This window comes from Anneissia japonica, unplaced genomic scaffold (assembly GCF_011630105.1).
Source record: "Anneissia japonica isolate Jap-2015-1 unplaced genomic scaffold, ASM1163010v1 scaffold287743_len2803612_cov181, whole genome shotgun sequence".
NCBI lineage: Eukaryota > Metazoa > Echinodermata > Crinoidea > Comatulida > Comatulidae > Anneissia > Anneissia japonica.
In genome coordinates this window covers 2,442,023-2,455,585 of record NW_022733259.1, presented here as the reverse complement: position 1 = coordinate 2,455,585, position 13,563 = coordinate 2,442,023, and the positions used below count along the sequence as shown (strand labels likewise).

At 35.0% G+C, this 13,563-nt stretch overlaps 2 protein-coding genes across 3 annotated transcripts; one reads left to right on the top strand and one right to left on the bottom strand.

Moving 5' to 3' along the window:
* Nucleotides 1-404: 404 nt before the first annotated feature.
* On the bottom strand, nt 405-9,757 carry LOC117116118 (golgin subfamily A member 5-like). 2 transcript variants are annotated; one of them, XM_033260083.1, is made up of 13 exons: nt 9,637-9,757; nt 7,866-8,386; nt 7,269-7,514; nt 6,600-6,819; nt 6,099-6,222; nt 5,498-5,594; nt 5,058-5,164; nt 4,217-4,381; nt 3,490-3,717; nt 2,602-2,751; nt 1,910-2,003; nt 1,327-1,493; nt 405-843 (listed from the first exon to the last, which is right to left on the bottom strand). In XM_033260083.1, the coding sequence occupies exons 2-13, from the start codon at nt 8,344-8,346 to the stop codon at nt 730-732; spliced, it is 2,193 nt and encodes a 730-aa protein (XP_033115974.1). In that variant the 5' UTR covers nt 8,347-8,386; nt 9,637-9,757; the 3' UTR covers nt 405-729. The 2 variants fall into 2 exon arrangements, with proteins under 2 accessions (XP_033115974.1, XP_033115973.1); XM_033260082.1 differs by having other exon boundaries at nt 9,556-9,692.
* Nucleotides 9,758-12,212: 2,455 nt separating this feature from the next.
* LOC117116016 (E3 ubiquitin-protein ligase TRIM9-like) lies at nt 12,213-13,049 on the top strand. Its single transcript, XM_033259946.1, has one exon. The coding sequence runs from the start codon at nt 12,279-12,281 to the stop codon at nt 13,047-13,049; it is 771 nt and encodes a 256-aa protein (XP_033115837.1). The 5' UTR covers nt 12,213-12,278.
* The last annotated feature ends 514 nt before the right edge of the window (nt 13,050-13,563 follow it).

Below are 13,563 nucleotides of genomic sequence, written 5' to 3'. Positions count from 1 at the left end.
CTTAAAAATGTTGTTTTAACATTGCACATTGGGAAAATAACAGCATAGAATGATGTGTAGGTATATAAAGGTTAGTTTAGTGCAATAAAATAGATTTTCAAAAATTTGACATTCCAGCATGATTTGGCTATATTCTCTGAAACACGATTTGCGACGAGTGACTGGTTTGGTTAGTCTTTGCCACATATACAGAAGTAGCAGTTTTTTGTAGTCACATGACCCAGTACAATTCTGTTAGAAAAATTATAAAACTATGTTTTCATCAACTGGACTTTGATTTCACAAAATGTATTTTTACGAATATGTGCCATGACCATTATGGCATGTCTTGCCCACTTTAACGGACAGCTTCAGATAGGCTCGCACACAATTAGCATGTGGACATTTGTGCTATAAGAAGAAAATAATGAAAATTCTATGTTTACAATACTTTAAAATATTTATCCAAAGCTAGATTTAATGTAATACCTAGTTAAAGGCAAATTCCTCTTGCCAAAAAGAATGGGTTTCGGGACGGAGGAGGTTGATCCCAACCTGGGGCTTGGGGATAAGTTCAGTCTGTCCTTATTTAAAGCACAAACCGTATCTCTCCTTTTCAACACTTTCATAGCTTTTCCTCCCATCAACCTAGAATAAAAAATAATTTCCAGAACAGTTTAGAGGCCTTAGGCTGGTTATATGTATCGTATGTGTTTCCATTAAAAATTGACATGACCTGCTCTGACCTCATCACTTTAATTTATTATGGAGGTTTGGGTCCTTGTTATCAAATGGATGAAAATCATTGTGGATTTCTGGTGAGTATGTCAATAGTACGATCATCACCCACAAATGTAACATAATCTGGAAAAGAAGCAGGTAAATATAATATCAGTTATAATATATATAATATTATTCAGTATTATTAAAAATGAATAATTAATCAGTCGCTAAGAATTGTATACCAAGATCGAGTAAAACAAAAATATTAATAATGACAAATAACCAACAATAATAATAATATTAAATAATGTTAATAATAGTACCAAACAAAATACTGATAACCAACAATAATATTTAATATCTATAATAATAATTTATTTATTTATATATTTATTCAGTTACCATCATTGCCCGGGTGTTGCAAAAGCAGGAAACCCAGTCTGCAGAAGGATGTATGATAATATATATAAAGATAAAAAATAACCCAATAACAACAATGATACAATAAAGATATTGTAATATTAACAGCAATGGCAGCAGTAACAGTATATGTTAGTTAACTAGAAACATACACAAAAGTTATGAAAATATAACTTACTAAAATCATAACTGTAATTAACTTACCATATAGCAAATGACAAAGACCCTTGCAATTGGATATCGTTTGAGGAATACACCTAGTCTAATGCTAAATTTATCGATAGTGTTTGCTGCCCTCTTGACGTTTTTAGTCACAACAGGATCGTTAGGCTCCTCTCGCATAAATGATGGCAGAGTGCGTTGTCTTGCACCTTTAACAGAAACAAAAAAACAGTGTTAATATGTTCATAGTGATACAGTACATGATAATTAATAATTGTGGTAAAGATGAACAACGATATGTATTGTGTAACAACGATTATGATGATGTTGATGATGTAAATAGTTATCTGTCAAAGGGAGAAAGAATTACCTTTCTGTACACTTTGACGTGTTAATACTTTATTTTGGCAGTGGTTATTGTTACACTGGTCTTAAATCAATTCTTAATTCTGATTGGATGTTACTGTCCTAATCCAATCCATCCATACATACAATAATGCCTAATTAGAAACAGGAAATGGTTTAGGCCACTGCCTTATATATTCTGTAATTATGTTGAAGATGATTGTTATAGTAGTGGTGACAACATGTTTATGTCAATGACCTCATTTAACCTGTAACCTACCTTCTTCATCTTCAGCGTTGTTAAATGTCACGGTGTGATGACGGTGATTACAGTTCGTAACAGGGTGAATACCTTGCACTTCTTTATTATTTTTCTATAAAATAATTACCAAATTTAAAAAAAACAAAAATAAATGTCTATATACATATTAAAATCATATTTGAAGATAGATATATTTATTGAATTTATTAATTTTTATATTATACTATTATTATATTATATTATCATTGGCTAAAAATTAACAAATGCACCTAAAGGGTCAACATAATATTACTAACAAATTCACAATAGATACTAATAATAGTTATTATTATTCATCATTTTTAAAGTTAAGATAGTGTATAATCAAAGAGTATAAACAGAACAAGAGAGCCAACTACGCTTATTGAGAGTGTAAAAAACGATACGCCATACGCAGCTAGTGTAGAATGCCAACTAACGCTTGTATGCACTTTTTATTACCCAGTACTCCACCGCGCAGGGTCTGTTTGTCTGTTCTCCACAAGATACAGTACTTTTTTTTTCTACTTCCTGAGTTCATAGCGGGCGTACTTCTATCGCGCTGCACTGGGTAATAAAAAGTGCATACAACCGTCAGTGGCCGCCCTACGCAGACGTGACGTATTTAAGAACGGGAGTACGCTCTCTTGTTCTATTCATACTCTTTGGTATAATAAACTCCATTACAATACCTCAACTCTTTCAAGCTGAAGTACTAACGAGTTCTTCTCTGTCCCTAATGCCTCCAGCATAGTCTGCTTCTGAATCAGGCTTTCAGTCAGTGTGTGTAAACGATTCTCCAACTCTGCTTGCGTTGTACCGCTCATACGCTTTGCAACCAACTGTCGATGAAAAAATAAGTTAAAAAGTTAAGATGTAATTTTATGGGGAATTTAATAACTTATATACTGTACTCTAGGTTGTGTTTCCAAAAAATGTATTATTTCTATTTTGATACGACAGCGATTATTATTCCACCCGAATCACTTGAAAATTTTGTTCGCAAGTATTTGGGAACGTACTGAGTATTCATGTCACTCCCACAGATATTATTATTGTTACATTATTGTCAAATTATTTGTCAAAAGTGACTATTTACAAAAGTATTTGATAGTTAAATTCATATGATGCATGATAATGACTATCTGATTTAATTAAATGCACTATATGCTAATTTGTGTCTGGAATGTGTGTCTTCATGTTAAAACAGTGTATAAGGATGTTGTGTGCTGAGTTTGAGCAATAAACAGCTTAGAAGCCTGCTGTTTCGAAAGGTCTACGTAGAAGCCTAGAGCGACCTATAATGAGTTTTACTCAGTAGTCAACCTGTAGTGTGGTATTTGATGATTTCTAGCTGTGCTTTAAGAAAGGATCATTGTAGATTACAAAGTTTTTTTTGCCATCAGGGACAAGCCATGATCAAGTGAGAGTAGGTAGCGCCAAACACCCCCAAAAAACTGCATTAAACTCTCAAGGAAAATTGCTGCATGGGAAATTGTAGAGGAAAGAAAGAAAGTTATTCATGTACATGTAGAACATCAGGTTGATTAAACTCAACCATGAATTGAACTATATTTTACCTGGTTTTTTAAAGTTATTACTTCTTCATCTTTTTCCTGCAGCTTTGCTTGTAGATTTAGCTTTTGTTTATGTGAATCATCCTGGATGAATTTAAGTTCTTCCTTACTCTTCTCCAAGTCCGCCTCACACTCTCTCACATTCTGTCGTTCTTTTTCCAACTGATCTTGTAATTCTTGGATTTGGTCCTGTGCCGTCTCAGCATCAGACTGTTGCATCATCTCTAGATCCTGTACACAAAAATGAAGAAGTATGCCTCATGATTAGCTCCCAGTGTAGTTCTGGGTCAATGTTGTTAGTAGTTATTACCAACACTACTGATAGGGACAACTGAGCGAGTCGAGTGGCTGAGTGGTAAGGCAGGGGCACTGCTAGCTACAAACTTAACATCAGCGCTGGTTCCAGCCGCTCCTCAAATGAATGATGATGATGAGGATGAGGATTATGATGCAGATGATGATTATGATAATGGTAATGATGGATTATGGAAATGATAGAAGACGGTGATGACGATGATGATGATGATGTATGATGTACGATGATAATGATGATGGAATAATACTAATGATAATAATCATAAATGATGATGATGGTAATGATGGTGATGATAACATTGTTGATGGTGGTGATGATGGTGTTCCATGGATCAACTAATATTCTTTCATTAGTTAGAGGACACTATCATTTTAGAAAATGAAAATAATAGCAAGGAGCATCCATTAGATCTACCTGAATTTCAACTCTCAATGTATCAAGTTTAGTGTTGACTTGGTGCAGCTCTTCCCGCAGCATGTCCCTCTCATTCGTCATCTCCTCCAATTCCACAGTACTGCTTGAATGGCCCTCTATAGCTACAGCTCCTTCCTTCAAACTGTTGATCAATTTGTCCTTTGACTGGAAGAAAATAAAATGTCATAAGTTAAAATGTTGGGCAAAGCATAATGGAAAAAACATTTTCAAATATTTTACGGAATTAAGGAAAGTTATATTTAGGGTGGTGAGTTTCTTTTTAAGTGGGCAAGTTTTATATAAAGTGTTGCAAGTTGTTCTTTAAGAAATAAGCTGTATTAAAAGTAAGCACATTGTATATGAAGTCAGTAAGAAATTCCCAAGTTGCGTTATGAAGAGGGCAAGTAGTATTTGAAGTGGGCAAGTAACAAGTAGTAGGCAAGTTGTATTTGAAGTAGGCAAGTTGCAAGTAGTAGGCAAGTTGTATGGGTATACAAATGGGTAGTGTATATAAAGAGGGTAAGATATCATTGAGGGTGAAAGTTGTATTTGAAATGCACAAATTGTATATAAAGTGGCTAAATTGACATTGCAAGGGACAAGTGGTATTTGAAATGTACATGCTGTATATAAAAATGGGCAAGTGTTCGTGGAAGAAGACAAGTTGTAGATAATGTGCACTTCGAGTAATGCCACTGTCATAGTGCCATTGAACATTCTGCGGTGGATATTGGCACTATACAAATCCATTATTGATTGAAGTGGACAAGTGGTATATAAAGTAGGATTCAAGTTAAATTTGAAAATTTAAAGTTTTTATTTAGCATATATATCCACACACCTGCAATATCCTAGTAGCCTTTTGTTTGTAGTCTGTTAACTCCTGCTTTGCACTTTCCAAGTTGCTCTTCAATGTCCTCAACTGTGTTGTCAACTCATTTACACGAGCTACAAAATAAAAAATGTATAATTACAGGCCTCTGCAAAAGTCTATTTTCTTACATGGAAATTACATAAGGCATATGCTAATCCTACACGGATGTCCCTTCACATGGATGCTAATAAGATCTTTCCAGGGTGTCAATCAAACTTAATAACTGACACCAACTAAAATAGCGCTGGGAATAAGCACACGTCTCAAAAACACATGTGTTTTGTCCCACAAACACACATGTTTGCGTATGTTTTAAGCATGAATAAGGCATTCTGCCTTTTAACCCTGGATTTGAACACAGGAAAGCAAGAATCTTAGCCACCAAGCTACCACTTCGCTCCACTCACCCTTTTCATTGTTGTATTTCTTCTGAGCTGCAGCATATGACTCTGATAATGATGTGTTCTCTTCCTCTATCTTGCTCTGACGCTGCATGAACTCAGCCTGAAAAAAATGAGTTAAATAAAAAAAGTATCATCTAGGAGCTTTGAGTATGTTGTAGGCAGAGAGGCTGAAATTTTTGGGACTTTTCTTCTCTCTTTCTAGGTTGTTGGTTGCTCATGCATTAGATGCTACTGTATTTCTCTCCTACTGTCATTAATAGTACTTAGTGATAAAAGATGACATCTAGAATCATAAACTAACTTAGTAATCCTATAAACATATATTCTTTGAACTAAACTGAGTTTTTTTTCATGCTTCGACAATGATGGCAACAACAACCACAGGTTGATGATATTGAAGAGATTATGATGTTTAAAGTTGAACAGTTCAACGTCCAAGACCAAAAAATAATTTGAAGTGGTATCAGGGTTCTATTTATAATTAGAGTGTTAGCTTTGTGTTAAAATATTAAGATTGCTAGTTGGTACTTTGGTGGTGTTAAATTAGAGAGTGGTCTAAAAAAATTAGTCTCAAATTGGAGGGCAAACTATACTATGAACTTACTTGAGCCATCTGATATGACTCCTGTTCTCGCTTCAGTGCTGCTTCAGACTCTCTCAGCTTGACATTGGCAGAGTCTAAGGCCTTTCCATGCACACCACTCGAGCTAGAATGGTCTTTCAATATCCTGAAGAAAAACAAATAATCACATTTTTAAGTAGATGACATTTTCAGTTGATTCAGGTTTCCAAGCATGAGGTCAGAACCTTTGTTCCCTCGTATCCTTAGGCAAGGCATTTTAAAAGTAGGTAAAGGTCTCCCTCTAATTAAAGACCACTTTTGGGACTGGAATTTCCATAGTCTTTAACAACTTTGGTCTCTAATTAGAATAATAAACATGAAAGACTTGTTAATTTGGGACCACAGAAAAGTGGTCTTTAATTGGATGCGGGTCTTCAATTAGTGGGAGACGTTCTTAGCGGGTTCAAATGCCATACAGTGATTATTAGTGTTTACCATAACTGGTTGCCACAACAAACTTTATGAATTCCATGATATACCAACCTTTCATTTTCACTCAGGAGTAAGTTCAATTCTTTCTTCTTTTCAATAAGTTCACTATCAGCCTCCTGAAAGCGAACACGTAAAACGCCAAGTTGCGAGTTTTTTGCATTGAGTTCCTCTGACAAGTCGTCTTCACGCTGCTGTAGCTGACGAATAAGGGCATCTGACTCACCCATTTGGGACCGCTTCTTTCGTAGTTCATCCTTGATTTTCACAAGTTCTGAAGTAAAAGATAATATTATATATTTATAGGATTACATTAAACAGTAAATCACCACATTTTTTTTTAAATTTCCCTCACATCCAACAGCAAGTTCACTTGCCACTTACAGGATGGAGCAATGCTTTATAAACCAAGTCTCTTATTGAGGCAACGATATTTGTGGAAGATGTGTTAGTTTTCGGAAAATTGTTGATTGCTCGTGAGAACGTAGGAGGCTGTTGCAATTTCCATGAGAAACTTGCGAGTCATGGAAGACTCGGGAGCCCTGAAAACGAATTTTACGCCCTGTCCAGACTATCATATTTTATTTGACAAAAAACTGTTGTATGCCCATATATAGTCATGATGTGCCTATATATGGTCATGATGTGATGTCATCATGACCATATTTAGGCATGACAAATGTTATTTCCAAATAAAATTTTATAGTTTGGACAGGGCTTTACCTCCTTCAGATTTCTTTGCTCTCTGCAAAGCAGATGACATTTCTTGATTCAAAGAGCTCACTTCATTTTTCAGTAGTTTATTCTCATACTCCAGTGTGGAGACACGCTGCGATGCCTCATCCAGTTGTCCTGACTGGTAGCGACTGCCTAAAATTGCATCTGGAATATCGATGCTAGCATCAGCTTCAGAATGAGGTGTACCAACTGGTGTTGGCTCTTGGATATCTGGTATGTCATCATTATTGCCTGAGGCAAGAAAGAATAAAAAAAAGCGCCTTTAACATCATCAGTATGAAAATGAATCTACAATTCAAAGGAAGCCTTCTACAATAACCACATACTAAAAATTTTCTGTAAACCGAAATTAATTCAAGGTATGGGTAGCAAGTTTTACAATTTGATGCAGGCTAATAATAATATAACTCATAAAATCAGCAACAGCTTGAAGATAAGTGGGGAATGAAAATTATTAAAAAAAGGGGGGGGGGAGGTTAGTTATACAAATATACTAAATTTATCATATCACACAAATACTTTTAGAGAAAACATTTATTAGTTTACAGTCTTTTTTTCAATGGGTACAATGCTTTCTCTCACCTGCTTGCTCTGAAGCTGTTATAACAATTCCGGTGCTGGAGCTTCCCTCGGTTTTCCCGCTTTTGGACGACACATTTGACGAAGTACTAGACTGTCTTGAGTGTTTACCATTCGGTGGTTTTTTATCAACTTTTTTTTTTTCTGTTCCAGTTCCAGGACTGTTCAGGAATTCAAAGAGTTTCTCATCATCTTCCTTTTTAGATTTCGACGGAGAATTCTTATATTTTTGTGAATTAAAACTTCCTATAGTGCTCTCGCTGGGTGTTCTGCGGATGTTGGCAGTGTTGGCTAACTGGGTGGCAGACAAAGTGACAGAACTTGCTGAGGTTGGAAATGTTCGTGGTGATGGACTGACATGATCTTCAACAGTCTGATGTTTCACTGGAGTGAAGCCTTTAACCTCTGAAGTATTTAGTGCTTGGGAGGCACTTTGATCTAAATTATTCAATAAATGTTCAGCTTTACCTAACAACCAAGCCATGTTGGATGTAACTTATTACAGCATGACTTCAAGAAACCACCTGAAAAAAGTTTTTATTCTTTTAACATCCGTAGCATTATGATAGCGAGACAGAAGTTTAATTGTAGTAGGGTCAAGATAACGAATACAGATCACTTTGGTCGCGCTTTGTTGTCTTTCTACTAAGTAACAACATAGGCTACTTAAAAGCAAATAAAATGAGTACTATTATTACTAAACTAAATTTCAATTAGTAATATTACTGTATTATGGTATTTATAGGTTATTTTCTAATTTGTTGCATTAATAGTACAATGTTACTCTTTTATCGGACGGTTTTTATTTTTGTTTTGTTATCGATCCTACGCTTCCTACTACATAACAAATACAGCAAATAAAATAAATACTAAACATATGGTATTTCTCTTAGTACGGTACAGTATTGTTTTTTGATATGATATTATTTATAAAAATCAAACTTATAGCAAAACGGAAATAAAAAAATACTTAGGCCTATGATAAACTGATTAATAATATAATATATAGGGCCTAGGCATATTAAATTTTGCGTTTTCGCAACTCCTTAGGGGCTCCATATATTTGTTCGAAATAAACTTCGACCGAAATGAGGCGCGACCGAAACGATCGGCTACCAAGCCAACTCCACCAATCAACAACCCAGAGCCATATATTAATATTATTATTGTTTATTTTAGGTAATCAAATATGCAAATATTTATTTATTATTATTTAAGGGAGTGGCTTTGTTACACAAGTCTGAAAATAATCCTTAATGCTGATTGAATGTAATACTGCACTAGGGCCTAATCAAATCCATACATACAAAATAACATCAAAACATAAAAAGGAATTGGTCTAGGCCTAGGCCTATAAGCTAGGGCTTAAACTGTATAATTAATAATTTGCAATGAATATAATCAACTATTATAACAACAGGATTCCTGACACTACAATCTAAATTAAGCAGTCAAACAGAATTTGCTTAGGCTAACCGCAAAATGGGTAAATAAAATTCCTAATTATCTTTAGTCTTATGCTACGCAAAATGCTAGTTTGTATTTGTAATGAACCACGTCTGGGGCAGTTGACGTGGAGCTCAGCTGTCTGTGTACGTTTGTTGGAGTTTATTGAATTCAATTTGTGGCTGAGATCTGGAAAATGCTAAATCAAGTATGACTAGACTATAAATCTAATGTATCTCAAACTTACAGATGTGTATCCTTTAGTATACGTGGTAAAATCCTCCTTATTTGCATATCACATTATAAAATTAGTTCAAATAAGAATCACCTCCAACGCGAATCCTTCTTCTCAACTTGTTTTGCTTTTTCTTAGGTCATAGCAGGTCATAGGACATTTAATCTACTACATGTCCTAGGTGGCGTTTTCCATTTCTCAAGTTAAAGATGTATTGTCCCTTGCTAATGTCCAAAAATCATAAAAAATAATTTTGAAATAAACTTGCTCATATCGTAATAGCATACAAATTATTAAATACACTAATATGTTTAATTTTGATAATCAATAATTTAATTATGATAATCAATATGGCTTGATCCTCAAAATTATGTTGCATATAAAAATAATATATATAAAAATCAATTATAAAATTGACAATTTCAACATAATATGTTCGAATTGGGGATATTTTTTGATCAATTGCTCTTCTTCCTTCCATAAATTACGGCTGTTATGTGCGGCCTACTTTACGCAATCTTGATATAACAAAATTGGAACGTATACAAATTCAAAAGTAACACGTTACGTACTCAGAAAGCACATAACACACTTTGTGCCTCACTGTATGGGATGGTCTCCTCCTATCAATGAGCTACAATGTGAAATAATTCAGCAGGGTAATTGAAATGAGCACACATTGTTTGCCCAAATGTCTACAACTTGCTATGCTGCAGATCAATTTTGAATTTAAAAATGTAATTCATACATTTTTATATCGTTTTAAATGATATTTTAATAAGAAGCTAGTCTGATGATATTATTCGAAGAAAACCCGATGACATTAGGACAATATTGAATTATATAATAATGTTATTGATGCAAACGATGATACATTATTTTTTGGGCTGTTCATTTTGTTAGAATGCATATATCTTGACAAGTTTTGCAAAAGATAGGTCTATACCAAACGAGCCTTAAGGCTCGTTTGGAACCATGCAGTGAGATATTGAATGCCATGCTCTTGCTATACGGTTTATCTCGGCGTTTTTCACTTTCATTGTACTTTCGTTTATATTTTCTTCATTACTATTGATGTTATGGTGATGTAAGTTTTTTAAGGGGAAGGGGTAAATGTTTGAATTGTTTAGGGAGAAGAAATGTTTGTATTGTTCCTGAAAATAGGGAGTTAAGTTATACAGTTTTATTCAGCGGGCTAGGGGATAACATTACCCTCCAGAACCAGAACCAATCATAGAGCCTAAATATTAATGATATTTTAATAAAAGCCTAGTTAAGGATCATAAGTTATATATTATTATTTATTTCATCAATATTTCAACAATATTTTTGAGGGTGGTTCTTCAAGTCTGAGCCTCAAGCATGTTTCTAGGTAGGGGTGGGGGAGTACGTTGAGTGGCTGGTGTGGAGTCCCTTCAGCAAACCCTCCTATCATTTTAAAAAGACCACACTTATAAAAAAAAAATTTAAAAAGTAGTACTGTAGATATCTTCCATTATTAAATTTTTTCTTAGTATGATAATTATAATTTATTATCTTCATTTTAAACTGCAATATATCATTACGTAAGGCACTATCCTCGGGTCTGGCCTCTGAACCTAAACCCCAGAAGTGGATATATACCATAAGACAATTATCAGCCAGTCTGAAATATTGGAGTACCGCTTTAGCACAGGTCATGTTCTACCGCTAAATATAGAACAAGTTCAAATTAAATAATTAAAACAAAGACATCTTTTTTATAACCATTCTAAATGATTAACTTATCAATATCGATGAAGGATCTACATGGAGGATCTAACAACGAAAAAAAGAAGATGAATTTTCCGACAAGATTCCCTTATTGTCAATATCATAACACCAAGTATTGAAATTCTTTCCTCGTGAAATATACACAATAATACAGAATTACAACGATATAAAAATAAAATAAAAGATTTAAAGAAATATAAATAGCCTATAAATTCGGAATTTCCATCTTCTAAATATATTTGATCGTTGATTACCAATACTGACTCATAAACACCTGGAACCATGGAGGAAATATATTAATATATTTCCTCCATGCTGAAACTAAGTGCAATATTTATTTCCGCTCCATCGATTAATGATTATGATAGTGATTTATCTGTTGTAAATCTTATGTGCTGCACCTGGCAGAGTAACACTGTCATGATTCTCCCAGTTTTACGACTATATCAGTCAAACCGTACATTTCATATTTATAAAATTACATTTGCAAAAGTGTTGTATCTTATATCTTATTTTTGTAAATTATGTTTTTTTTATCTAATAATTTGTAGGCCCATTTATTATACAATACCATGAGAAACCAAAATACAGAATTGTTTATAAGTTTAGTAAGTCGCACTTGCGCCCTCTTCAGTGAGCGGCGATGGCGCTTAAAAAAATGTAATTCCATAAGTAACAAAGGGTTAGGTATTTTATGTGTTACATTTTTTGTTGAAGGAAAACATATAAATATTATTCGAATTAGACTATCACATTTTAATTTTTAAAATGGTAAGAATTTTTTATTAATAAATTTTACAGAGGAGCGATGAATAAGATTGCATCTTAAAATATGGTAACTACACCCCTCTAGTAATTTGAACGATTCTAATAAAGCTGTTTTGTGTGAATGAAGTAAAATTTGTCAGCAGTTCGATCAAGGCATCAATTTACTGAGGTTGCGTTGTTGGTTGTCGAAGAGAAGTAAGTAAGAGGGAAAGAAGATGGATGTAGAATTACGATGTCCGGCTTGCAGTGGGTATTATAAATCCCCAATCCTTTTACCTTGTTCACATAATATTTGCTTGCCCTGTGCACAAAGTATCCAAGTAAGTGGCCACGCGAGCGCTAGTGTTTATTGCGAACAAACTACCTTGAATGAATTCGACTATCCAGAGGCAGATCGTCTGAGTGCTCTCAGTGAAGCAGACAGTGGTATCAGTTTCGGGGCTTCATCTGCCGGGTCAAGTTCCAGTTCTAGTTCAGGTGGTGGGGGTCATCTGCAGAATGACTCCCTCAGAATTATCTGCCCTCAGTGTCACAGAACAATATATCTTGATGACAGAGGTGTCAACAGTTTTCCTAGGAATAAAATCTTAGAGACAATTACAGATAAATATGTTCAAACCCGTCATCCAGGGTCTTTGGAAGCTCAGAAGTGCCAGATGTGTGAGAGTTCACCAGTTGAAGCAAAGGTTTATTGTGAACAATGTGAAGTTTGGTATTGTGAAGGTTGCCAGAAAACTTGCCACCCATCCCGCGGGCCCCTAGCTAAACACAATCTGATACAGGCAAGCAAAACCCAGGGGAAAGTGCGCCCCCAGAGTCAAGGACCTTCGACTTGCACAGAACATGTAGAAGAAAATTTATCGATGTATTGTATGCTTTGTAAGTTGCCTGTTTGTTACCTCTGTCTTCAAGAAGGGAAACATATGAACCATGAGGTGAAAGCCCTTGGGGCAATGTCAAAAATGCAAAAGGTAAGTTCAACTTAAAAGAAATGTTTTCATTGACATGCTTGAATGATCTTTTTCTAACCAACTTTCTTACAGCATTCCTAAATGGAGAACTTCATAAGACTAGAGTAAATGGCAGGAATCCAAAGTCGTGGGGATCTCCCGGAAATCGAGACAGACACCCACAAGCAAGCAAGAATTATATTATTTGCATGTTTTTTCTAAATTTCAAATTTTTGTCTCATGAATGTCAGTCAGTGCTGATAAAATTGAATGTATTAAAGCAGGCTTCAGGGGCAAATTTAGGTGGGGGGGGGGGCGGCCTGGGCCCCCCCCCCGGCCCCGGTCCTACCTCCCTTTTGAGAGGTAAAAAAAAAAAAAGGAAAGGAAAAGAAAAAACGATAGCCCAGAACGCCTCAAATGTTATTTTCGGTTGTCTAATACACAGAAATTTCGCGGGGGCATGCCCCCGGACCTCCTATTTCAGTGTTGTCTCGATCGGCCCAAATTTCGCCCCCCCCCCCCTTTCGGCACCACCTTTTGGACATCTCTG

Bases quoted from the DNA above. Each gene is read 5' to 3' on its own strand.
- LOC117116118 (XM_033260083.1), bottom strand. From the start codon at position 8,346: ATGGCTTGGTTGTTAGGTAAAGCTGAACATTTATTGAATAATTTAGAT. The intron at 6,820-7,268 runs GTAAAGCCCTGT...CTTTTACTTCAG, and splicing joins AGCAAAGAAATCTGAAGGAG to AACTTGTGAAAATCAAGGAT. The intron at 2,752-3,489 runs GTAAAATATAGT...TTTCATCGACAG, and splicing joins TAATAACTTTAAAAAACCAG to TTGGTTGCAAAGCGTATGAG.
- LOC117116016 (XM_033259946.1), top strand. From the start codon at position 12,279: ATGGATGTAGAATTACGATGTCCGGCTTGCAGTGGGTATTATAAATCC.